Source organism: Thalassophryne amazonica, chromosome 10, assembly GCF_902500255.1.
Source record: "Thalassophryne amazonica chromosome 10, fThaAma1.1, whole genome shotgun sequence".
In the NCBI taxonomy this organism is placed as follows: Eukaryota; Metazoa; Chordata; class Actinopteri; order Batrachoidiformes; family Batrachoididae; genus Thalassophryne; species Thalassophryne amazonica.
In genome coordinates, this window is record NC_047112.1 from 37,579,133 (window position 1) to 37,606,493 (window position 27,361).

At 45.5% G+C, this 27,361-nt stretch overlaps 1 protein-coding gene across 2 annotated transcripts; it reads left to right on the forward strand.

Annotated features, from left to right (window-relative positions):
* Positions 1-9,226: 9,226 nt before the first annotated feature.
* On the forward strand, positions 9,227-17,566 carry LOC117518625 (E-selectin-like). Of its 2 annotated transcripts, XM_034179817.1 has the most exons (17): positions 9,227-9,309; positions 9,411-9,483; positions 9,589-9,993; positions 10,107-10,211; positions 10,594-10,785; positions 10,875-11,066; positions 11,154-11,339; positions 11,427-11,606; positions 11,694-11,882; positions 12,171-12,380; positions 12,468-12,656; positions 15,732-15,941; positions 16,029-16,217; positions 16,465-16,674; positions 16,783-16,962; positions 17,043-17,178; positions 17,273-17,566. In XM_034179817.1, the coding sequence occupies exons 1-17, from the start codon at positions 9,307-9,309 to the stop codon at positions 17,331-17,333; spliced, it is 2,910 nt and encodes a 969-aa protein (XP_034035708.1). In that variant the 5' UTR covers positions 9,227-9,306; the 3' UTR covers positions 17,334-17,566. The 2 variants fall into 2 exon arrangements, with proteins under 2 accessions (XP_034035708.1, XP_034035709.1); XM_034179818.1 differs by lacking the exons at positions 12,468-12,656; positions 15,732-15,941 and having other exon boundaries at positions 17,273-17,565.
* The last annotated feature ends 9,795 nt before the right edge of the window (positions 17,567-27,361 follow it).

Consider the following 27,361-nt stretch of genomic DNA (forward strand, 5'->3'; position numbering starts at 1 on the left):
AGCTACTTAAATATTAATATGGCATTGAATCATATTGCATGTTAGACATTATGATGTTCTGGACCTTTGAAGAAATTTTCTCAAACTCTAATTGAATACACCTGATTCATAGGCTTCTGTGGTTGTGATTGCAGAAACTGTGCACATGTAAGGAGTTAAATACAAAAAAAATGCCCAAAGAGAGGCTGTTGCTGAAAATTAACTTTTTTTTCTTTTTTTGTTTTAGAAAATTTTAATCAGACTCATAAAATAAAGCCATATTGAGCAGGTTGAACACAAATTAGAATGTCAGTAGGTTTGCAATTGTAATTTCTGCTGAGTGTCAAAGTGCCCTGGAGCAAGACTGAAAAACTACTCAACCTTTGAACTAAATAAGATGTGAGCAAAGAAAAATAAATAAATAAATTATTATAATAATCATATAGAATTATAGCATCTTTGCTTAAGTTTTTTAAATTATGCTAAAATTGTTTCTATACTACAAGTGGTTAAAAGCATCAGAACATGGTTAACATCACAGGACATAACTCAGGAATAATCACGGATCCATCCTAAAGCTTAAAAAATGATTACCCTTACCAAAAAGTAGTACATACAAGTATGTTTCAAGTATACTTCCAGTTTATGTTTTATATACTTATCAGTACTATTTTTTGGTAAGGGTATTCCTACTGTTTAAGTGTGCCCTGTGCCCCCTGAGTCAGCAGCTTTGGATGAGGCAGAAATAGGGCCGGTGACACAATGAGCAAGTTCCCACTGCTCTAATTTAGACAGAGGATGCCACTGAAGATGTCAACAATACTAAATAAACATGTGCCAAGTTCATTATATTCTCTGTCATTTGGTGACAAGTATTATTCAAAACTATTGAAACAATCTTTACCTGGTGGAGGGTTTGAGCATGCCCCCTGCCCCGCCAAAAAACAAACAACAAACAAAAACAAAACACCCCAATAAATTTTTGTGTGGATCCATCTGCACTGAAACCAAGAGCATTAACCACTTGGCCACCACCCCTGTAGATCCAGGATGTTAATTTTTCTTTAATTAAAATAAAATGAACCTGTCAACATTGTGAGATAGGGCATTTTCATCCATTTCTCATAAAATAACACAAAGACATGTACAGTTGGGGCCAAAAGTTTACATACCCTGGCAGAAGTTTAGTTTTTTTGGCCACTTAACATAGAATATGAATGATAGCACAAAAGCTTTTTTTTTTCACTCATGGTTAGTGGTTGGGTGAAGCCAGCAGTACCTCCTCTTCGGCGGCCCACACAACAGGATCCCCCCTCAACGGGCACCTCCTGGCGCCCGACCCGGCTTGTCGGGGTGTTGCTGGTAGAAGTCCGCCAGGAGAGCGGGATCCAAGATTAAGCTCCTCATCACCCAGGAGCATTCTTCGGGTCCGTAACCCTCCCAGTCCACCAGATATTGGTACCACCGACCCCTCCGACAAACATCGAGGAGCTTATGGACTGTCCAAGCTACCTCGCTGTCGATGATTCGGGCAGGAAGCGGTGCCGGTCCGGGGGTACAAAAGTCCGAGGTGTGGTATGGTTTTACTTTCAACACATCAATCAATCAACTCAATCAATTTTTTTCTTATATAGCGCCAAATCACAACAAACAGTTGCCCCAAGGCGCTCAACACATGAAACACCGGATGGATCCGCAGTGAAGAGGGGAGTTTGAGCTTCACTGCAGCAGGGCTGATGACCTTCAGGATGGGAAATGGTCCGATGTAACGGTCGGTGAGTTTGGGTGAGTCCGTGTGCAGAGGAATGTTCTTCATTGAAAGCCAAACCTCCTGCCGGGCTGGTAAGCTGGGGCAGAGGCTCGTCGGCGATCTGCATGGTCCTTCGCCCGCGTCCGGGCTCAAGAGAGCAGAGCGGGCTGTCTTCCACACCCGACGGCATCTCCTGAGGTGGGCCTGGACCGAGGGGACCTCGACCTCTCCCTCCATGGCCGGAAACATTGGGGGATGGTACCCCAAATAGACTTCAAAAGGGGAGAGGCCGGTGGCAGACGAGATTTGGCTGTTGTGGGCATACTTGATCCAGGCCAGATGTTGACTCCAGGCCGTTGGGTGCGCAGAGGTAACACACCTCAAGGCCTGTTCCAGATCTTGATTAGCCCGCTCTGCTTGGCCGTTGGTCTGGGGGTGGTACCCGGATGACAGGCTCGCTGTGGCCTCCAGTTCCATAGAGAAACTCCTCCAGACTTGCGAGGAGAACTGAGGACCACGATCCGAGACGATATCCGTTGGGATACCATGCAGACGCACGACGTGGTGGACCAGGAGGTCTGCAGTCTCGCAGGGACGCAGGGAGGCCCGTGACGAAGTCCAGGCCGATGTGGGACCAGGGGCGACGAGGCACTGGTAGCAGCTGGAGGAGTCCTCTTTCGGGTTGGTGGACGGCCTTGCCCCTGGCACAGGTGGTACAGGCCCGGACGTAACCCCGGGTGTCCGCATCAACTGACACCCACCAGAACCGCTGCTGGACCACTGCCACAGTTCTTCGCACCCCAGGATGGCAGGAGAGCTTGGAACCGTGCAATACTGTAGTCCGTGCATCTGGTGGGATGTACAGCCTGTTAGGTGATCCACCTCCGGGATCCAGATGTCGCATCAGGGCCTCCCTGACTACTTCCTCCATGTCCCACGTGAGGGTGGCGACAATAGTGGACTCCGGCAGGATGGTATCAGGTGGATCCGACGGCTTTGTTTTAACTTCCTCTTCGTGCACCCGGGACAGAGCGTCAGACCTCTGGTTTTTGGTCCCGGAGCGGTAGGTGATCCTGAAGTTAAAACGTCCGAAAAACAATGACCAACAGGCTTGCCTGGGGTTCAGACGCTTAGCGGTCTGGATGTATTCCAGGTTCTGATGGTCAGTGAGAACCACAAATGGGACCACAGCTCCCTCCAACAGATGTCTCCACTCCTCGAGGGCCTCTTTCACCGCCAGGAGTTCCCGATTGCCAACATCATAGTTCCACTCAGCAGGGGTTAACCTGCGGGAAAAGTAGGCACATGGGTGGAGAACATTATCGGACTCCCTGCTCTGGGACAGCACGGCTCCTATCTCTGAGTCAGAGGCATCCACTTCAACAACAAACTGGTGGTTAGGATCAGGCTGCACCAGAACTGGTGAGGTTGAAAACCGGTGTTTCAACTCCCTAAATGCGGCTTTGCACCGATCCGACCAGGTGAAGGGGACTTTTGTGGAGGTCAGGGCTGTAAGGGGACCAACAACCTGACTATAGCCCTTAATGAACCTCCTGTAAAAATTGGCAAAACCTAGGAACGTTGCAGCTTCCTACGGTTTACCGGTTGGGGCCAATCTCTCACCGCCGCTACCTTGGCCGGATCAGGAGCGACGGATTTGGAGGAGATAATGAACCCCAGGAAGGACAAAGAAGCACAGTGGAACTCGCACTTCTCACCCTTCACAAACAGCCGGTTCTCCAACAACCGCTGCAGGACCTGACGTACATGCTTAACATGGGTCTCAGGGTCCGGGGAGAAGATGAGGATATCGTCTAGATATACAAAGACGAATCAGTGCAGGAAATCCCGCAAGACGTCATTAACCAAAGCTTGGGACGTCGCGGGGGTGTTGGTGAGGCCGAACGGCATGACCAGGTACTCAAAGTGACTTAAGGGGGTGTTAAATGCCATTTTCCATTCAGGATCCGGACCAGGTGATAGGCATTACGGAGATCCAACTTCATGAAAATTTTGGCTCCATGCAGGGGCGTGAACACTGAATCCAATAGAGGTAACGGGTATCGGTTGCGAACCGTGATCTCGTTCAGCCCTCTATAATCAATGCATGGATGGAGTCCACCGTCCTTCTTGCCCACAAAAAAGAAACCTGCACCTAATGGGGATGAAGAATTTCGGATTAGCCCGGCCGCTAAAGAGTCCCGGATGTAGGTCTCCATTGGTTCGCACTCAGGACGTGAGAGATTGTACAGCCTGCTGGATGGGTACTCAGCGCCTGGAACCAAATCAATGGCACAATCATACGGTCGGTGCGGGGGCAGCGTGAGTGCCAGATCTTTGCTGAAAACGTCAGCAAGATCATGATACTCAGCCGGCACCGTCGTGAGATTGGGGGGGGGACTCGGACCTCCTCTTTAACAGCATCACCGGGTGGCACCGAGGATCTTAAACACTCCCGGTGGCAGGTTTCGCTCCATTGAGCCACAACCCCAGACGGCCAATCGATCCGGGGATTGTGCTTCACCATCCATGGACAACCCAAAATAATTCTGGAGGTAGAAGGTGTTACATAAAACAATCTCCTCCCTGTGATTGCCAGAGACAACCAAGGTTAAAGGCTGTGTCTGGTGTGTGATTTCTGGAAGAAGAGTGCCATCTATTGCCCGCACCTTCAATGGTGAAGGAACAGCCACCAGAGGGAGCCCCACCTCCTTAGCCCACCTACTGTCCAGTAGGTTCCCTTCTGACCCCGTGTCAATTAGTGCTGGGGCGGTAAGAGTTAAACCCCACAGAGGATTGTGACTGGGAGTCGTGCGCATTTGCGTGGGACACCCGTGTGGTTTGTATGACTCACTCTTAACCCAATCTCTAAGGTTGAGTCTTGTTGTTTAACCGCCTGGGGCCCCTTATCCTGCGCATGCTCATTAGAGCCGCAGTAAGCACACTCTCCACGTGCCAGTCTTCTTTGTTTTTCCTTTTTTGTCACTTTGGCCCTGTTCGTTTCCATAGCAACATCAGCAGGGGGAGCTGGTATGACGTGGACAGCCCTGGCTTTGGAGCGGGGAGAGGACGGCACTTGCTTGGATCTGGAAGGAAGAGGGACAGCGTACACCCGGCCACGCCCTTCGTCTCACTCCCGCTTAAATTCCACTAACCGATGGTCCAATCGAATAACCAGATCAATAAGCCCATCTAGATCCCGCGGCTGATCCTTAGCCACCAGGTGCTTCTTTAGGGTCGGAGACAGCCCGTTTACAAAGGCAGCACGGAGTGCTACTGAATTCCAACTGGACCTCGCTGCCGCGATGCGGAAGTCGACTGCGTAATCAGACGCCCTCTGCTGTCCCTGTCTCATAGACAGCAGCATATTTGAAGCGGCTTCGCCTCCACTGGGATGATCGAACACCAGTCAAAACTCCCTTATAAACTCAGTATAAGTAGAGAGGACCCGTGAATCTCGTTCCCAGAGCCGTAGCCCAGGCGCGTGCTGTGCCCCGAAGTAAATTAATTACATAAGCCACCTGGCTGTGCTCAGACGCGTACATAACGGGCCGTTGTGAAAAAATGAGCGGGCACTGCATCAGGAAGTCCGCGCACGTTTCAACACAACCACCGTACGGTTCCGGGGGACATATGTAAGCTTCAGGCGACGAGGGGGGGGACCTCTGAATGACCACTGAATTGATTCTGTTTGGCGGCTGATCCACTGGAGGGGGTGTGGCTGCAGCCGCGCCTAAGCGTCTACCTGCGCAGTGAGAGCCTCTATCCAACGGCTGAGGCGAGCGTCCTGCTCAGTTAATAAATCCAACCGAGCAGTGAGGTTAGACTGCTGTGCTGCAGCTCACCCAGCGATCCTCCTGGTGGATCCTGCGCACCTTGCACTTCCATTGATCGGTCAGTAGGCCCCTCGGAGTCCATGACGTGGCCGAGTTATCCTGTTGGGAAAGTGAAGTACACGGACCCACGCCAGGGGATGTAAATGAATGGCCGATAGGATTTCCGAATAAATAACAATTTATTCTGCAAATGTGCACAAAAACCCAAATATGCTTTAGACAGTCAATTACAAAATGGTGCCGCGTGGGCAGGCCCGAGGGTAGGAGATGCCTATCCAGAGAAGAGCCGAGACCCACGAAGTTCCACCGCCAATGGACACCTGCAACACACCAGAGCCGCCAAGTCCTGAATCCCCAGGTGGCCACCGCTCCAGCTGTCAGACCCGGTACTGCTGGCAGGAACAAACACAGGTTAAGGTGGGTGTGTGTACACCCAGCAAACAGTCAGTAACTCACAGAAATCCTCCTGGAGGAAATAATCCAGATACTCCCAGAGTGCAGAGGAAAACTGAAGAATGTGCAGTGTCAATGGTTATACTCAGTAAGTCAGAAGTGAGGAGTGGAGACGCCAACTCCTCCAACTTCCACAAACTCGGCTACAAGCTGCAAGTATAAGTCACAACTGCAAAGACTTCAGTAACAATGAATGTGCATACGACACAAAACGGCTGAGTTGGTTTACCTGAAAGGTAAGCAGATAACTCGGCAGAGTTATGGTGTCTCTCCCAGGCTTTTATGGGTGGTGTGATGATGATGAATGACAGCTGACAGCTCCGGTGCACCTGGTGATCCCATCAGGCCACTGCGCCCTCTAGTGCCTGAAACCCGCCAACAGGCAGGGCGCCCTCTGGTGGTGAGCCAGCAGTACCTCCTCTTCGGCGGCCCACACAACACAGAAGTTGTTATAGGCTTATGTGGCTGTGATTGGAGAAATTATGCACAGTGCAAGCTTTGCATTTTGTATCACCAGTTATCCATCTTCATGATGAAGTGGTATAGAGGAGGATTTTCTTAAAAAGAAGACCTGAAAGTTTAGCTACAAATTGCCAGAAGGTACATCTGAGATGCAAGCCTGGATCGGATCTGTTTTGGTGAAAGAAAATCCTTCTCTGCTCTACTCCACTATGAAACAAAGAGTCGTGATGCAAAATGCAAAGCTGCTAGGCATTGTCCTTCATCTGAGTGGTCTTCATCCCTCTTCTTCATGGCATTGGTCCTGCCCACATGTGCTGTGGAGTGTTCTTGCATCCTCTTTCTCATAAAGTGACACTTGTGCTTAAACTGTTAAGAAATTGTTTTGGGCCAGAAAACTGCAAACTGAAAGACTGTCAGCAAGTCTCATCACACGGTTATACCACAAGAATATTAGCACATGTCAAAATTGCACAATATTCTAACAAACAAGTCTAATCATACCCGTGTATCAAGTTTAGTCTCCTTCTCTGACTGTTTGTGGTCAGTACTGGCATCCTGTTCCATATGCTGTTTGCAACATGTGGATATTTCTCAATGTATCTTCAGGGCCTCACCCAAACAGGCACATTTACAACACCCAAAGTGTTGTAAATGTGATGTAATAATACATCACATTTACAACATGCTTTATAACAGCATGCTAAGAAACCGAACTACTAAAGCAAAAGCAAATCTTGAAACAAAAGCAAATATAAGATAAGAAAAGCCTTTATTCATCCCTCAATGGGGGAAATTTCAGTGTCACATCGCAGCATAGAACAGTAGGAATAGACAGAAGGTCATGCAATAAGACAAACAAGTATCTCTTAAAAAACAAGAACTAAAAAAAGCACTGAGTGCAGGGTAAACCTAAGGCTACCATTGTTCAGTTCAATGCTGCACTGCAGGGATGATATACACTGTCGGGATGTAAAAGTGATCAGATAAAGTGACTTCAGCGTGAAATGTACGATAAGTTACAATATGAACAGGTTAAAATATAGTAGGTAAAGTGACTTGAGTTTGCACCATAAGTTAAATTATTGCACCTAATAAATACAGCAGGTAATGATATGATTATTGTCCTGGTTGCTATGGTTACCACAGTACTAGCATTGTACAGTCTGACAGCAGCCGGGAGAAACGATCTGCGGAATATAATCATAACCATAACATTCCTTTAATTTGGTACACACAATACACAGTTGAAAAGCATACAAACATATATTTCAAAAGTATTTGAAAATATAGATATCATGTAATTAACCTTAGCTATTGATTATATGTTTAATAAGCACTGATAAAAATTGATCTCTATGAGCATATGAGTAATATATTCTTCAACAGCAACAAGCTCTATTAATATATAAATAATCACTTCCAAACATTAGAACACACTCAAATATGTAAAAATATATTCTTGGCTCAATAAAAGATAAATAATATTATGAAAGATTCTGAGTGGGGAAAAAGCAGAAATGATTAATGCATATTTAAGAACAATTAGGATATATTCCTTCAGACCTCAGACTGTGGAACAACTGAAGTCGTACATCAAACAAGAATGGTAAAGAATTCAACCTACAAAGCTTCAACAATTACATACCACTGTCCCAGCTTTTTGAAATGTGTTACAGGCATCCATTTCAAAATGAGCAAATATTTGCACAAAAAAATAAAGTTTATGAGTTTGAACATTAAATATCTTATCTTTGTGGTGTCTTCAATTGAATATCGGTTGAAGAGGATTTGCAAATCATTGTCTTCTGTTTTTATTTATTTATTTATTTATTTATTTATATAGCGCCAAATCACAACAAACAGTTGCCCCAAGGCGCTTTATATTGTAAGGCAAGGCCATACAATAATTATGTAAAACCCCAACGGTCAAAACGACCCCCTGTGAGCAAGCACTTGGCTACAGTGGGAAGGAAAAACTCCCTTTTAACAGGAAGAAACCTCCAGCAGAACCAGGCTCAGGGAGGGGCAGTCTTCTGCTGGGACTGGTTGGGGCTGAGGGAGAGAACCAGGAAAAGACATGCTGTGGAGGGGAGCAGAGATCGATCACTAATGATTAAATGCAGAGTGGTGCATACAGAGCAAAAAGAGAAAGAAACAGTGCATCATGGGAACCCCCCAGCAGTCTACGTCTATAGCAGCATAACTAAGGGATGGTTCAGGGTCACCTGATCCAGCCCTAACTATAAGCTTTAGCAAAAAGGAAAGTTTTAAGCCTAATCTTAAAAGTAGAGAGGGTGTCTGTCTCCCTGATCTGAATTGGGAGCTGGTTCCACAGGAGAGGAGCCTGAATTTACATTTTACACAACGTCCCAACTTCATTGGAATTGGGGTTGTATAGATATGAAGGGATCATTTTAAGCTGATGGTTATGAACGTTACATTCCATTTTTGCTATTAACACCCATAAGTCTTACACACTGTAGCTTTACTGGTTTTTGTTTTAATCATTCCAAAGGTTTTTTTAATGAAGCCTATAATAAATATAAGAACAGACGATTTACTCCACAGTGAGACCATAAAAAGAAAAGCTGGAGTATTTCCAGGACACCCCCCCAGTGGGAGGGGTTAGGAGGAGCAGAGGAGTCGGGGGGATTTCCAGTGAAAAACCCACCAGCAATGAAGACTTCCAGGAAACCTGGACCGGAACCATGAAGTGTATAAAAGCTAGCAGAGGAGCACACCAAGACCAGAATCACTTCATACAGCGGTCCGCTGAGGGTAAACAAGTACCAAAATATCTCCGGCAGATTGCAACAAATACGACTTATGGTGAGTGTTTATCATTGATTATTGATTATTCATGTGGTTGTTTTACTTTCAGTGATGCATATATGACATCATTTAAACTTTATTTTATGGGTTTTTCACAGGATTTCTACTTTGGATTTCTTAAATCCGGCCAATCTAAGGTGTCATGGATGAGCCTCACCTTTCTTTACTCAAGTATGTAAATATAATATGGAATCCCATTTTCAGGTTTCTTTGAAAGTCTAACTTGTTCTAATATTCATCCTAACTGACCGTGTATTATGTGTCTTCCCTCCTCAGTGCTGTACATGTGGTGCAGCGTAGAGTGCTGGTCGTATTATTACTCTAACACCACCATGAACTGGGAGGAAGCCAGAGCCTGGTGCCAGCAGAGCTACACTGACATGGTGGCCATCCAGAACCAGGAGGAAATCAAACATCTCAACAGCTGGCTTCCCAAGAAGAGCACGTATTACTGGATAGGGATCCGCAAGATCAACAACGTTTGGACCTGGGTTGGGACCAACAAGGCTCTGACGGTAGAAGCAACCAACTGGGCGAAGGGCGAACCAAATAATGGCAAACAAAGAAGCAAACAAGGCAAGAACGAGGACTGCGTGGAGATGTATGTGAAGCGAGACCAGCAGCCTGGCAAGTGGAATGATGAGAGGTGCGACAAGTTGAAGACCGCTCTGTGCTACACAGGTGAGGAGAAGGACACGGATCAAGATCGAAGAGGTGTCTTTGATCTTCTTGTCCGTGGGTCTGTCAGTGTAACATCCAAAATGACTCACGATTTGTAAATGTTGTCCCACCAGCTGCCTGTAAGGAGGACTCGTGCCTGCACGGAGAATGTGTGGAGACCATTAACAGTCACAAGTGCGAGTGCTTTGAAGGCTTTTATGGAGAAAAGTGCGATCAAGGTGAGAGATTTACACCATAAGTATATTAAAGGGGTCACACTATACATCTTTTCACCAACTGATAAATTCCCCCACGCCCTTTTTTTTTCCCCTTTGGTTCATTCAAATAAAATTTGCTTTTTAGTTAGTTTTGATTATGAAGTAGGTGTGTTATTATGACATTTATTTAACAGGTGAACTTTAAATTTTGATAACCTAAGAGCAGACAAAACCCCAAGGGGGGCTCACTCCCTATCCATGGAACCAAGGCCCGAACCTTATCAACATGGAGTTGCAACTATAAATGATTAATAAAAAGCAATTTTGCACAATGTGACCCCTTTAAATATGTTGCAAGACCTTTGCAAATAACTGATATTTAATCACACTTTTTTCTTGGCAGTGGTTCAGTGTGACGGACACGAGGTGACAGTCCCTAATAAAGGACATGTGCACTGTTCTGATAAGTATGGAGAGTTTTCCTACGACTCCCTGTGCCAGTTTTCTTGTGAGGAAGGATATCACTTAAGTACAGAAACACCCATGAGATGCACCGCCTCCAAAACCTGGTCCCAGTCACCCCCTACTTGTGAATGTAAGTGCCAAAGACACGTCACGTAACATACATGGTGAGAGAGCGCACTGTCAGAACTCGCTTTAATGTGCTCCAAATGTCCCCCACAGTGGATCAGTGTGAGCCCCTCACTCGTCCAGACAAAGGCTCCGTGGAGTGCTCGGACCCTCTGGGCCCCTCCAGCTATCAGTCCAGCTGTGTGTTCAGCTGTGATGAAGGCTTTGAGCTCATCGGTGCCCAGTCCAGCCGCCTGCAGTGTGAATCATCTGGACGCTGGAACGACTCGCAGCCCTCCTGTGTTGGTACGTTCAGAGTTGCTTCACATTTCAAATAAGAAATTTTAAGGTTTTTTGTTTGTCTGTTTTTTGACGTGCTGTTGTGTTTTCCAGCTGTCCAGTGCTCTCCTCTCCTGGAGCTTCTGCACGGTTCTGTCAGCTGTGGAGAAGGTGAAGGCAAGTTCAGCTATGAGGGCATCTGCAGCTTCACCTGCACTCCAAGTTACCGCCTGGTGGGAGCGAGCACAGTGACGTGCACATCAGCAGGTGTATGGAGCGACGAGCTGCCTCACTGTGAAGGTGAGAGTGTATTCTCTTGGTGACTAAGAAGTGCTTAGTGATCTCGCTTTGGGACGAGAACACAAAATTCACTTATTACCGTGTCAGCCGTCAGATGCCAGAAACCGGAGGGCCGAGCTCACCTGGTCAGTCGCTGCAGCCACACAGACCTACGGCTCAACTCCACCTGCACCTTCAGCTGTGATGAAGGTTTTGAGCTGCAGGGATCAACGACCACCCAGTGCTCTGAGACTGGCAGCTGGAGCGAAGACACAGCTTCCTGCAAACGTAAGTAGCATGTGTGTGTCAGTGACCAACAGCTGTGTGTTTTGTTGTTTTCGCTTTCTGATTACTTTTTGTGTTGTGAACCTGCAGCCGTCCAGTGTCCCGCTCTGCAGGAGCTCGAACACGGTTCTGTCAGCTGCGGAGGTGACAGCGATGTGAGGTTTGGCTACGGCATCACCTGCAGCTTCAGCTGTAATACAGGATTTGAACTTCTGGGAGCGAAAACGACTCAGTGTTCTGAGGACGGACAGTGGAGTGCAGATAAACCTACATGCAAAGGTGTGATTCAAATCTGTGATTACATACATAACTCCACAGCCCCCACCCCACACACACATACCCCCCAACCACATGGAGGATGTTGAAACTCAAATGTTAATTTACTGGTGGGGCTACTTAAATTCTTGGGGGAGGGTGCCACAGTCACATCAAGCCCCCCCCGGAGCCGCCTGTGTAAATACTTTGTTCCAGTCTTATTTCTGGATATTTATTCATTGGAACTGTTTTGATTTTAATAATTGCAATTATTATTATTATTATTATTTTTTTTTTTTTTTTTTTTTTTAGCAATCGAGTGTCCTGCACCTGTGGATGTGACACAAGGGCAGATCAGGTGTGTGGCCCCTTTTCACTCCTCACCCATTTTGGCTGATGCTCCCCATCTGTACGGCACAGTCTGCACCTTCAGCTGTGATAAAGGTTTTGAGCTGCAGGGATCAACGACCACCCAGTGCTCTGAGACCGGGAGCTGGAGCGAAGACGCACCTTCCTGCAAATGTAAGTAGCATATGTGTGTCAGTAACCAGCAGCTGTGTGTTTTGTTGTTTTCGCTTTCTGATTACTTTTTGTGTTGTGAACCTGAAGCCGTCCAGTGTCCCGCTCTGCAGAAGCTCGAACACGGTTCTGTCAGCTGCGGAGGGGAGGGCGATGTGAAGTTTGGCTACGGCATCACCTGCAGCTTCAGCTGTCATACAGGATTTGAACTTCTGGGAGCGAAAATGACTCAGTGTTCTGAGGACGGACAGTGGAGTGCAGACAAACCTACATGCAAAGGTATGATTCAAATCTGTGATTACATACATAACTCCACAGACCCCCCCCCCCCCCCCCCTACCCCCACCCAGATGGAGGATGTTGAAACTCAAATGTTAATTTACTGGTGGGGCAGAAACATTGCGACCAACTGTGGGCATGAGGCCCTGGCACTGGTACGTAAGCTGGAAAAGACTGCTAAAAAGATAGCTAACTTTAGAAACCACTTAAGATTTAACCTGAGATGCAAACAAGACAATGTTATTCCCAAATGCATGAAGCAAAAGGCACTAGAAGCAGGTCACACAGCAGAAAAGATCCAGCACAGTTACCTTAGGAGGATTTTGGGTCTTAGAATTAGAAGGCTTCATTTTAAAATATTAGACCTCCAAAATAATCTTGATAGTCTCCACAAAATGTTAGAGACCTTAGTGGGGGAAGAGGCCCATAATAAGATCACAAAGTTCATAGTTAAAATTCAAATGGCTGAGTATTTAAAAAGTAAGGAGCGGCAAATCAGGAAGTTTCACAACCTTTTAGTGCAGAAAAGGCGTACTTTCAGTGGGAGTATTTTTAAAGATATACCCAGACAAATTAGTGACAACAGGGAAAATTGGGTAAAGAATCTCTCCAACAGGGTTCTTACACAGACAGAAAAGGATGTGCTTGCCAAAGGACTAAATTTCTCAGTGACCCCTAAACATATTCCGACAGTAGATTACATCACTGCAGTAGAGTCAGCCATTAAACATAACAGTTTGTCAGAGTCAGAAGCTGGGGACCTCCGACTAAGAGTCACAGCAGTGCTGAACAGTGCTAAGCCTCCTCCGTCCGACATCACAGGAGAAGAACGGAAAGCTTTGTCAGCACTGCAAAAGGACCAAAGCATCCTTATCCTGCCAGCGGATAAAGGCAGATGCACGGTGGTCCTGAACACATCTGACTACGAGGCCAAGATCAACAACTTGCTCAGTGACTCCAATACATAAGAACGTCTGAAGAGAGACCCTACGAGCGGCTATAAGAAGAAAATCATTAGCTACCTCCAAAACCTGGAGAAAGAGGGACTCATCGACAGGCAGACATACTACAGACTGTACCCTGGGGATGCCACTCCGTGCATCTATGGACTGCCCAAAATCCACAAACAGGACATGCCACTCAGGCCTATTGTATGTAGCACAGATTCCATCACGTACAATTTGGCCAAGCACCTCAAGTGGATTTTGGCTCCTCTAGTGGGTAACTCAGACCACCATGTGGAGAACACACAAGATTTTGTGAACAAGATCAAGGACGTACAGCTGGAGGCAGATGAAACTATGGTGTTATTTGATGTGACATCGTGTTCACCTGCATCCCCACCGCTGAGGCTGTCTCAGCTGTGAGGCAGAGACTGCTGGAGGATGTGTCTCTACTTGAAAGGACCAAACTCACACCAGACCACATTTGCCAACTCTTGGAGATCTGTCTTAACACCACGTATTTCCTGTTTAGGGGGAATTACTACAGGCATATTCATGGTTGTGCGATGGGGTCTCCGGTATCCCCCATTGTGTCCAATCTGTACATGGAGCGAGTGGAGAAGACAGCCTTGACGTCTTTCACGGGCATCTCTCCCAGTCACTGGTTCAGATATGTTGATGACACATGGGTCAAAATCAAGCAACAGCAAGTTGAGGACTTTACAGAACACATCAACTCGGTGGACGCCAATATCAAGTTCACACGTGAGGATGCCAGAAACAACTATTTAGCCTTCCTGGACTGTGATGTTACGATTGGAGAGAACAGGCAGCTCCAGACAGATGTATACAGAAAACCCACTCACACTGACCAATATCTGCTCTTCGGCTCAAACCACCCCCTTGAACACAAGCTCGGGGTGATCAGGACGCTTCAACACAGAGCCCTACAGGTGCCCACAACTGCAGAGGGAAGGGCTAAAGAACAACAACGTGTCCGGAAAGCCCTCACAGTATGTGGGTACCCACGATGGTCCCTGGACAAAGTGCAGAAGTCCCAGAGAACAAAGAGACCAGATAGACAGGAGACGGAGACAAGAAGAAGAGGAGTGTCTCTCCCTTATTTGGCAGGAGTAGGGGAAAAACTACAGAGGATCTTCAGACAGCACAAAATCCCAGTTTACTTTAAACCGATTAACACCTTGAGACAGAAATTAGTTCACCCTAAGGACAGGATCCCTAGTTACAAACAGAGCAATGTAGTGTATTCTGTCAGATGTCAGGAAAACTGTAACGAACACTACATAGGTGAAACAAAGCAACCTTTATACAAAAGGCTATACCAGCACCGCAGAGAGGGCGCCAGTGGACCTCAGTCTGCAGTTCATCTCCACCTGAAAGACACTAACCACACGTTTGAGGACAAGGAAGTTAAAATATTAGCCAGAGAGAAGAAATGGTTTGAGAGAGGGGTCAAGGAGGCATTCTTTGTGAAACATTTGAAACCCAGCCTTAACCGGGGAGGGGGTCTGAGACATACTTTATCCCCTGTTTACAATGGGGTACTCAAGTCAAAGGAGTTTCAGTCTTTTGTTCATGGTAATGAGTCATTCATGTCATCAAGGGAGCCATCAGAAAGGCATCCATCCCATCATTAGAGGGACAGCTGTCCTGCCATTAGGTGTGCTAACTACAGCACAATAGCTGCTAATTAGAGCTATTGTTTAGTCACTAGCCTATAGCAGTCTGCCTCTCAGTAGGAGGGGTCTGGTTAGATTTAAAACTCCAGCTTTTGTTGGCTTCTGTTTTATTCTTCTCTACAAGAGTCAGACAGAAGTCAGACTTCCAGAGCAAGAATTTTAGCTGAGGAAGCTTCTGCGATTTGAAGCGAAACGTCCTCACGTCAAGCAACCCAGTCCAGTCGAAGATTCAAGCTTCTCTATTACTGGTGGGGCTACTTAAATTCTTGGGGGAGGGTACCACAGTCACATCAAGGCCCACCTCTGGAGCGCCTCTGTAAATACTTTGTTCCAGTCTTATTTCTGGTTATTTATTCATTGGAACTGTTTTGCTTTTTATTAATAGCAATTACTATTATTATTATTATTATTATTATTTTTTTTTTTTTTAGCGATCGAGTGTCCTGCACCTGTGGATGTGACACAAGGGCAGATCAGGTGTGTGGCCCCTTTTCAATCCTCACCCATTTTGGCTGATGCTCCCCATCTGTACGGCACAGTCTGCACCTTCAGCTGTGATGAAGGTTTTGAGCTGCAGGGATCAACGACCACCCAGTGCTCTGAGACCCGGAGCTGGAGCGAAGACACAGCTTCCTGCAAACGTAAGTAGCATGTGTGTGTCAGTGACCAACAGCTGTGTGTTTTGTTGTTTTCGCTTTCTGATTACTTTTTGTGTTGTGAACCTGCAGCCGTCCAGTGTCCCGCTCTGCAGGAGCTCGAACACGGTTCTGTCAGCTGCGGAGGGGAGGGCGATGTGAGGTTTGGCTACGGCATCACCTGCAGCTTCAGCTGTCATACAGGATTTGAACTTCTGGGAGCGAAAATGACTCAGTGTTCTGAGGACGGACAGTGGAGTGCAGACAAACCTACATGCAAAGGTGTGATTCAAATCTGTGATTACATACATAACTCCACAGAGGTCTTAAAAATAGAGGATGTTGAAAGGCAAATGCTAATTTTCTGATGGGGCTACTTAAATTCTTGGGGGAGGGTGCCACAGTCACATCAAGCCCCCCCGGAGCCACCTCTGTAAATACTTTGTTCCAGTCTTATTTCTGGTTATTTATTCACTGGAACTGTTTTGCTTTTTAATAATAGCAATTTTTTTTTTTTTTTTTTTTTTAGCAATCGAGTGTCCTGCACCTGTGGATGTGACACAAGGGCAGATCAGGTGTGTGGCCCCTTTTCACTCCTCACCTGTTTCAGCTGGTGCTCCCCATCTGTACGGCACAGTCTGCACCTTCAGCTGTGATGAAGGCCATGAGCTCCAAGGTGCACTCAGCACAGAGTGTGCACAATCCGGCCAGTGGACCTCCACCCCGCCTACCTGCTCAGGTACACATGTAATGGCACAAACTGTAATAGCTGCTCTAACGGATGAGGATGATGATTTTGTCCATTTGGTGTTGGCTAACGTCTTTGCGTCCATGTGCTTTATTGTAGCGGTGAGATGCTCTGTGCTCGAGGCTCCTGATAACGGTCTCGTCAACTGCTCAGACGCTGAGCCTGTCTACAACTCCCAGTGCTCCTTCACATGTAGTCAAGACCACACACTGCACGGGCAAGAGACTTTGACTTGTGATCATCACGGCAACTGGACTGGAACGACACCGGTCTGCCAAGGTAAATCAAAGTAAAGAAGCAAATATTCAAGGAAGTTATTATCTCTTGAACCAAGGCTCACGTCTTGTGTGTTTTCATAGCTTTTACTACACTGTCACTTAAGACCATCACTATTGGAGCAACAACAGGCGCCGGCGTGGCGTTGTCTGGCCTGTCTCTGGTGATGTGGCTGCTGAAGCGACTGAAGCGGAAGGGAAACAAGTTTGAGTTGAACAGGTAAACATAAAACTGCAACATGTGTTTCTATCAAATGTGCATCGGTGTGTGAAGTTGTCATGTTCATCTTCTCCTGTTGTGTTGTTTTTGACAGTAATTCCGACATCGAGGTCCCACCACAAGTCTATAAAAACAGCACCGACAGCCTCATTTAGAGCTCCGAAGCATTCTTCACATTTCACACCTCTGTATTGTGTATTTGATGATTTGTTCCATTGTGTTTCCTGTGTGATGTTCAGACACGTCTGAAAATGTATTTATTTGCTTCCAAAGGGAGTTTTACATTGAACATATTGTTCTGCAGTTACATGCTGGGAAGCCGGCTTTCTTCATGTCAGTGGTGACTTACTGTTTCAGAACTGTGAAACATTTCAGTATTTATGAACTATTTATTTTTTTTAAATGCTTGTTAGATTTCTGATGTTTTATGTATTTTTATGTATTTTTCTATATTCATAATAAAACTTCAAATAATAATTCCTGTTATCCTTCCTAAATTGTGTGACTGTTTTTTTTTATATCAGCTGTCAATTCTAACTGTTTGAATGAATGAATGCGTTTATTCGGCACACAATTCAACAACAAAAACAAAAACAAAAAAAATTGTAACAAGGCAACTTTACAAAAGTCCTGCGTGGCCGAAAGGGTGAGGGCAGTAGCAGAGCTTATAAATGCCCACCCCTTATACTAAAAAATAACAAACATATACACACAAACAAAATTTCATAAATACACAATCACACACACACACACACACACATTGTGTGTAAAAAAGGGCAGGATATTCTTTAACACCTTTTCTCTCATTTATGACTTCATTTAAAATCTAAGTACCCTTAATGTTTGTTTTATTTTTTCCAGTAAATCACTGTAATACTGCCTTTTACAAGATCACATATATTAGTTAGCTTCTCAGTTAGAAACTAACTATTAGTTAGTTTCTCAGCATCAAATGTTCTTAGTTTTAAGAATTGCTTGTACAGAAAATTTTTCTTTTTACATGCATTTGCAGTCCCTTAGTAATCCACGGTTTTTCAACATTTTACTTATTTACAACATTTGATACCAAAGGGCAATGTTTATCATATAAATTAGAGAAAATAGAAATGAATAACTCATAGGATTTATCAATATCCTCAATGTAAATGTCACTCCAGTTTTGATCCCTGAAGTCCATTCTAAGATTTTCCAAAGTCTCCTCTGTTATTTTCCTCTTGAAATTTGTACTTTCAGTATGGTCAATTTTGTCAATTAAAGAATTCAAAATTACAAAAACCAGTCAATGTTGAAGTCTCCACAAACAAATACAGACTTATTTTTAATAGTGTTGTACATCTCAATCAACTTTCCCACAAAAATTTTTATGTTTGATCCTGGTGCTCTGTAAACACAACTTACAATTATATTTTTCAAGTCCCTAACCCCTCCCCTAATCCCGCCCCTATGATGTCACAGCCAATCCTGCGTGAGCCTGCCTCCGGAGTCCCGTCCATCCATAATTGTTAACAGACAGATGTCATATCAACCTAATTTGCATTGAATGCTAGTCTGAGCATGTATGGGCATGTCTGCCCAATTTACATCGACTGGGCTTCACCCCTTCCATGAGTCTCTGACACTGTAATATTATATATAAAATAAAGATTTATAAAATGTAATTATTTAATTCTTTATAAAATGTAATTATTTAATTCATTAAACAATTGTTTAGTGTGGGAGCCCTGTGGGATTAACCCTTTAAAAAACGGTTCTGACAGAAACGCTCATTGCAGGTGATGTGTGCGCGCACGTGCACGCGCGTGTGTGTGCGTCTCCCTTTAAAGCTGGTGCTGATGTGGAATATCTCGCTTTTCAAACCGATGGTCCAACGTGTTTTAACTTTGTGCTGCATAGCCGAAACTCCGGTTAATATTACAATGGTCTCTAACGATGGAGGAGCGCCTAAGAAGGTAAAATTATACATAAATCATGTAAAACCACCTCAACCGCTCGACCACCTGGCTGGGGTAGTGAATTTTGAGTCAGGAGCCTGTCTGGGGTATATTTTCGAAGCGTATAAAGCAACCCTGAGTTTTTACATGTTACCCTCTGGTTTGTTGATCGACGAGCCCCACACCCCGAAAGTGACTTTGTGCACATATGACTGGAGCGTTATGTCCACCGTGGTCGCTGCTTATTTGAGAGAGGATGTTTTAGCAGATCCTCAGACAATCCGTGCTGAGAACAAAAAACATTTTCAGATTACATGGACCGGTTACGCCAGCTCTATGTATAAAGTGACCTTCGATAGATATCCTGCTGGGATACCCACTACGGCCAGGATGACCTTGGAACGCATCCACGGTAATCAGCGGGCCATCGTAGAAGCCCCGGTACCAAAATGGCAAAAAAATGTCAGCGGGCTTTTTTCGCGCTGGCTGGAATATAAAGACATTATCGGAGTCAGAAGAAACCTGACCCCTTTCTTTTGTTAAGGGGAATCTGGCCACTCCCACCCCACCCGACTATATATATATTCATCAGTGGGCCAGGATGTGCTACCATTAGACAACCGACATCATGACTCAAGCTTTCACATCAGCTCACATTCCTCCAGCTTCACCCCCGCCAGAGGAGGACATCGATCGTGATGGTCATTACACCGGGTACGAGGAAGAAGGCTGCTCGCAGGACCCCTTCACCTCACTGTCTGAATCCTGGCCGGGTTACCGCGAGCTTTCCTCGGCTGAAGCATCGGTGATGTGGGCCGAAGAAGCCCAAGGGGTGTACCCTTGGTCAACATCTGTAATTTTAGACGACGGACCAGGATCACCCCCCAGTGTCACCCCCAAGTATAAGTGTTGCCTGCACACATCTGACATTTCATGTTGTAGCTGTCTATTATGATAGAAAATTTTTGTAATCCCGGGTTGATTTTCCAAATATTGTAGGATACCTTTGGGGTACAGGTTGAAGTCAGGACTAAATCCGAAGGAGTCAAAAAATGTAGCTCCACCGTCTTTTTCAACAGTGATGGCCAGCCAGTGTTCACCCGGTAAATGCCTCGGGTGGGTATTTACTATGAAAAAAGCAGGCGGTTTCGCTTTGATGCGATCTAATTAATCACAGGCCCACACTCCTCTGCAAATGTTTCCTGCTAGATGCCTCATCACGGCCTCCAACTCGAAGGTGTTCATGATTCAGTAAAAATCGACCAACACTTGCCGTTTGGAGTTAATTTCCAGAATGGAGTCGTAGCATGCATAGACCACTAGCGTTATCGTATGCGGGGTCACCACTCTGAAACGCATTTCCAGCCTGAGACTGCCAGTAGAAACCGGTGACAGTGCCCCCGTATCCTCCTCCGGACTCAGGTTAAAAGCATATCCCAGTGGGAAATCGTCATGAGTTATACAGAGAGGAAGATCCTTCAAATGTCTCCCTGTGGCTGTGTACAAATTATAAAACTCTCTGACAGAGATCCTGTTGTTAAATTGCGGTTGAAAGGGTTTAGAAGGCACCTGTCTCCCATTTTGGCTCAGAGCCAGATATTCCACATCATAGTTCCGGAAGTTAAACGGGGATAAATCCCTTTTTCCGCTGAAAGCATTGTGGTTCACCATACCCATGATGACGTATTTCGGCATGACCCCCAGAAACAGATTTTCCTGATTGCAAATTCTGGAATTGTGAGGGATAGGTTTTCACATTAATCTGTGATAACGGATACAGGGCGTTCCCTTTCAGTAACGCCGCATTGTGGCCGAGATGAACTGCTGGGGAGACTGAGACTTTTTTAACAAAAAGAGACGCTCCCAGGATGCTTAACTTAAAAGTGCTGTTATCAGCACACATCAGGCTGAAAGCATCACCTGTGCGAATCAGCTTAACTCTAAGGTCAACATTATTTAACAACGACCTCTCACAGAAAAAGATGTCTGCGTGTAACGGACCAAGCAGGTGGATTTCTCTCGACTGAGCGGTGAGGCGAGCTCTGCTCACCAGACCTGCGTTGGGCCCATCATCAGCCGTCACGGTTGAATCCAGCTCGCCTGCCACGTCTTCGAAAAAAAGGCCAGCTGTGAACTGAGATTTGAGTGATTCAGCTGAGAACTTCAGTAATGTTTCAATCATAGCCCTGTAAGGATGTGTGGGGCTGGACTGCGAAATATAGTCGGGCAGGGTGGGAGTGGCCAGATTCCCCTTAACAAAAGAAAGGGTTCAGGTTTCTTCTGACTCCGATAATGTATTTATATTCCAGCCAGCGCCTAAAAAGCCTACTGATTCTGTCCCCATATGCCGAAAACATTTTTTCCCATGTTGGTACCGGGGCTTCTATGATGGCCCGCTGATTACTGTGGAAGCGTTCCAAGGTCATCCTGGCCGTAGTGGGTATCCCAGCAGGATATCTGTCGAAGGTTACTTTATACAGAGAACTGGCGTAACCAGTCCATGTACTCTGAAAATGTTTTTTGTTCTCAGCACGGATTGTCTGAGGATCCGCTAAAACATCCCCTCTCAAATAAGCAGCAACCAGTGACGTCGATTCGGATTGGCTTTTACGTCATCCATCAAACTTTTGACAGGAGGTGGGGTATTACTCTTTCTCTTGTGCCAATTCAACATGCAGACCTTGAATCTGCTGTGGCGACCTGGAGTGCAAACAAGGGAGCAGCCGAAGGGACTTACAATCACTACGAAATTCAAACAGTATGGTACTGAATGGTAAATCTGGAGTGGGAAGCTCTCAAAACTGAGTTACCGTGCAAGATGGAGATGAATGAGGGAAGCCACCAAATCATGAGGAGGTACAAGTCTGAAAAGGAAAAAGGCTCTCTAAAATAAGAAAAATAGAGAGAGAAAGAGAAAGAGATTTTAATGTACACTGAACAAACTTGTATTTGTGCTTCTCACAGGGAGTTTGAAACAAATTGCCTAATCTGCTACAAGATCGTAGCTATAATTAAAAGAAGCAATGTGAAGCATCACTACAAGACAAAGCACAAATCTTTTGAGCAATCATACCCATTTAAATATGAACTGAGGACACAGAAAATACATGCTCTCAGAGCAAAATATCTTCAGTCCACCAGAATCTTGACACAATCATTCAATACTCAAGTCACTCAAACTACACTTATTTTTTTTTCTAAAATTAACCACTTGATTTTTTAAATGCAAACCTTCTTTTACTTAAAATGAGAAAAGAACACTATTATTACTGTTATTTTATTAATACAGTACCCTCCAGTTAAATGTGAAAATTAACAATAAACATTGTTGAAGAGAGTGCAGGCAGAGTGGAGTGGGTGGAGAAAGGTGGCAGGAGTGATTTGTGACCAGAGAATATCTGCAAGAGTGAACAGGAAAGTTTACAAGACAGTAGTGAGACCAGCTATGTACGCCTCAGAGACACTGGCACAAACAAAAAGACAGGAGACAGAGCTGAAGATGCTGTGATTTTCTTTGGTAGTGATGATGAGGATGGACAGAATTACGAATGAACATAGCAGAGAGGTGAGACTAAGATGGTTGGGACACGAGCAGAGGAGGCACCCAGGGTATATAGGGAGAATAATGGTGAGGATTGCACCACCAGGCAGGAGGGGAGGCAGGGACGCCAAAGATGATGAAGAACATGCAGGCGATTGGTGTGGTACAGGACGGGATGAGATGGAAACATCTGCGGTAACGGGAGCATCTGAAAGAAGAAGAAAAAGAAGCTGAAATACTATTAAACTTTACTTTTGACAATCATTATTGACTACATATAGACACTGATATAACTACAAGGCTACTTATATATATATATATATATATATATATATATATATATATATATATATATATATATATATATATATATATATATATATATATAGTGAGGAAAATAAGTATTTGAACACACTGCGGTTTTGCAAGTTCTCCCACTTAGAAATCATGGAGGGATCTGAAATTTTCATCTTAGGTGCACGTCCACTGTGAGAGACATAATCTAAAAAAAAAAAAAAAAACGGAAATCACAATGTATGATTTTTTAATATTTTATTTGTATGTTATTGCTGCAAATAAGTATTTGAACACCTACCAACCAGCAAGAATTCTGGCTCACACAGACCTGTTAATTTTTCTTTAAGAAGCCCTCTTATTCTGCACTCTTTACCTGTATTAACTGCACCTGTTTGAACTTGTTACCTCTGTAAAAGACACCTGTTCACACAGTCAATCAATCACACTCCAACCTGTCCACCATAGCCAAGACCAAAGAGCTGTCTAAGGACACCAGGGACAAAACTGTAGACCTGCACAAGGCTGGAATGGACTACAGGACAACAGGCAAGCAGCTTGGTAGAAGAAACTGTTATGATTATTTATTAGAAAGTGGAAGAAACACAAGATGACTGTCAATCTCCCTCAGCCTGGGATTCCATGCAAGATCTCACTTTGTGGGGTAAGGATGATTCTGAGAAAGCTCAGAACTACACAGGAGGACCTGGTCAATGACCTGAAGAGAGCTGGGACCACAGTCACAAAGATTACATTAGTAACACATGATGCTGTCATGGTTTAAAAGCCTGCAGGGCAGCAAGGTCCCCCTGCTCAAGCCAGCACATGTCCAGGCCCGTTTGAAGTTCACCAGTGACCATCTGGATGATCCAAAGGAGGCATGAGAGCAGGTCATGTGGTCAGATGAGACCAGAATAGAGCTTTTTGGAATCAACTCCACTTACCATGTTTAGAGGATGAGAACAACCCCAAGAAAACCATCCCAAGCGTGAAGCATGGGGGTGAAAACATCATACTCTGGGGGTGCTCTTCTGCAAAGGGGACAGGACGACTGCACCGTATTGAAGGGAGGATGGATGGGGTCATGTATTGCGAGATTTTGGCAAACAACCTCCTTAACTCAGTAAGAGCACTGAAGACGGGTCATGGCTGGGTCTTCCAGCATGACAATGACCCCAAACACACAGCCAGGACACCTAAGGAGGGGCTCCGTAAGAAGCATTTCAAGGTCCTGGAGTGGCCTGGCCAATCTCCAGACCTGAACTCAATAGAAAATCTTTGGAGGGAGCTGAATCTCCAAACCTGAAAGATCTAGAGAAGATCTGTATAGAGGAGTGGACCAAAATCCCTGCTGCAGTGTGTACAAACCTGGTGAAAAAAAATTACAGGAAACGTTTGACCTCTGTAATTGCAAACAAAGGTTACTGTACCAAATGCAGCAGTAACGTACAAATAAATTATTAAAAAATCATACATTGTGATTTCTGGATTTTTTTTTTTTTTTTTTAAGATTATGTCTCTCACCGTGGACATGCACCTAAGATGAAAATTTCAGACCCCTCCATGATTTCTAAGTGGGAGAATTTGCAGAATCGCAGGGCGTTCAAATACTTATTTTCCTCACTGTATATATATATATATATATATATATATATATATATATATATATATATATATATATGGCACTGAATCATATTGTATAGACATAATGATGTTCTGGACCTTTGAAGAAATTTTCTCAAGCTCTAATTGAATACATCTGATTCATGGGTGGTTGTGGTAGCAAAAACTGTGCACATGTAAGGAGTTTAATACAGGAAAAATGGTCAACGAGGGGCTGTTGCTGAAAATTAACATTGTTTTTTTCTTTTTTCGTTTTAGAAAATCTTAATCAGACTCAAAATAAAACTATATTGAGCAGGTTGAACACAAATAAGAATGTCAGTAGGTTTGCAATTGTAATTTCTGCTGAGTGTCAAAGTACCAGTGACAGATTCTCCTTGAACTAAATAAGATGTGAGCAAAAAAAAAAAAAGATAAAGAAATTCTAATAATAATCATATAGAATGATAGTATCTTTGCTCAAGTTTTTAAAATTATGCTAAAATTGTTCTACAGTACAAGTGGTTAAAAGCATCAGAATGCAGTGATCAGACATGCAAAAACACATCAAAATGTTTTTAGATGGAAAAAATCTACAATATATTCAAATAGCAAGTGTGACATAATAAACTACAAAATTATAGCGTGATGAAACTTATCAAAATACAATAATGTATTTTTGTGTTTGGAAAACAAAGTGCTTTCCCCCCCACACTGTTATGGATTTGATCCCCAAACACCTGGGTTAGACTCCAATGCAGGGAGGCTGAATGGATAAAGAAAACCAGATTTATTGTACAAGGATTGTACAAGAACAAATGCAGTGTGAATGGTGAATACAGGTTTGGAGGTTAGCAGAGTGGAGACCCGGCCCGTGTTGCGGTGGAAACCGGTGGTAGCAGCCCAAGTGGATCTGGTGTGCAGGTGGAGTTCCAAGGTGTGGAGTTGTGCGTGGTCCATGGTCCAGGTGGCCCCCAGTGTAGCTGACGGAGAGCGGTGTCACTACAGAGGAGGAGAAACTGTATGAGGGTGGCAGTGTACAATTGCTCAGAACCAAAATAGCACAGATGTCAAAAAACCAGCAGATAGCAAACAGAGAGTCCAGAAATAACTGCGACGGAACGCAAACAGTAGATTCTATTCAGAAATAGAGAGGCCAGGTACCAGGTCGTGAACACTGAGTATCTGGCGCCGATGAGCCGTTGGATCAGGGTTTTTATGGAGGCAGGTTGATTGTAGACAGGTGTGCTCATCAGCTTCCACAAGGAATGCCACCTGTAAGAGAGAGAGAGAGAGCAGAGGAGCAGGTACCAGGGTGACACACAACAGTACTGCCCCCCCCGCTCCCCCCCCCCCAATGGGAACCCCCAGGCAACCTACCGGGCCGATCAGGATGCTCCCAGTAGAAGTCCCGGAGAAGGGAAGGGTCCAAGATGAGGCTCTGCTTGACCCAGGAGCGTTCTTCAGGCCCATAACCCTCCCAGTCCACCAGATATTGGAAACCCCGACCACGCCGACGAACATCCATGATCTTGTTGACCGTCCAGGCCGGATGACCGTCGACAATCCGGGCAGGAGGAGGCGGTGGAGCTGGTGGACACAGCGGACTGGAGCAGACAGGCTTGAGTCGGGACACATGGAAGACCGGGTGGATCTCCAGGGAACAAGGCAGAGAGACCCACAGAGGCAGGGTTGACCAACCGATCAACCACAAACAGACCAATGAAGTGAGGAGTGAGCTTGGGAGACTCTGTCTGTAGAGGAATGTCCCGCGAAGAGAGCCACACCTCCTGCCCGGGCTGGTAGACGGGGGCCAGGGCGGGGTGACGGTTGGCATGACGTTCCATCCTCTTTAGCCTGCAGAAGGACAGAACGGGTAGAGCCACAATGTGTGCCGCCTTGGAAAATTGATCCATGATCGTGAGCACCACGATGTTACACTGGAATGGACGTAGTCCTGTGACAAAGTCCAGGCAGACATGGGACCAGGCGGCTTGGCGTGGGAAGCGGATGAAGAAACCCAGCAGGTGGACGATGAAGAGACTTGCCCCAGGCGCAGATGGTACAAGCTTGAACATAGGCACACACGTCCGCCTGGACTGAGGGCCACCAGAAGTGACAACGTACCAGGTCTACAGTTTGGGAAACCCCAGGATGGCAGGCGAGCTTAGACGCATGGCAGAAGGTGAGTACTTCCGATCGAGTTTCTGGCGGAACGAAAAGCCACCCGGGAGGTCCTCTCCAGGATCCGGATGTCTGTCCAAAGCCTCCTGGATGACTCTCTCAACATCCCAGGTAAAGGCCCCCATGACCATGGAACGAGGCAGAATTGGGTCCGACGTGGAGGGGGGATCTGTGAGTTCGAACTGGTGGGATAAGGCGTAAGGTTTTCCATTCTTGGTTCTGGGTCGGTAAGTAAAGTTGAAGTTGAAGTGTCCAAAAACAAGGACCACCTGGACTGACGGGAATTGAGACGTTTGGCTGTTTTTATGTATTCCAGGTTTTTGTGATCTGTCCAAACAGTGAATGGAACTGTGGCCCCCTCCAGCCAGTGTCTCCATTCTGCCAGAGCCTCCTTCACCGCCAGAGGTTCCCGGTTCCAAACATCATAGTTCCTCTCCGCAGGGGTCAGCCGGTGGGAGAAGAAAGCAAAAGGATGGAGTTTGTTGTCTGTGGTGGATCGCTGAGACAGGAAAGCACCAATACCGGAATCGGAGGCATCAACCTCCACAACAAACTGGCGGTCCGGATCAGGTTGGAGCAAGATAGATGCTGTGGAGAACCGGTGTTTAAGGTCCCAGAAGGCTGAGTCAGC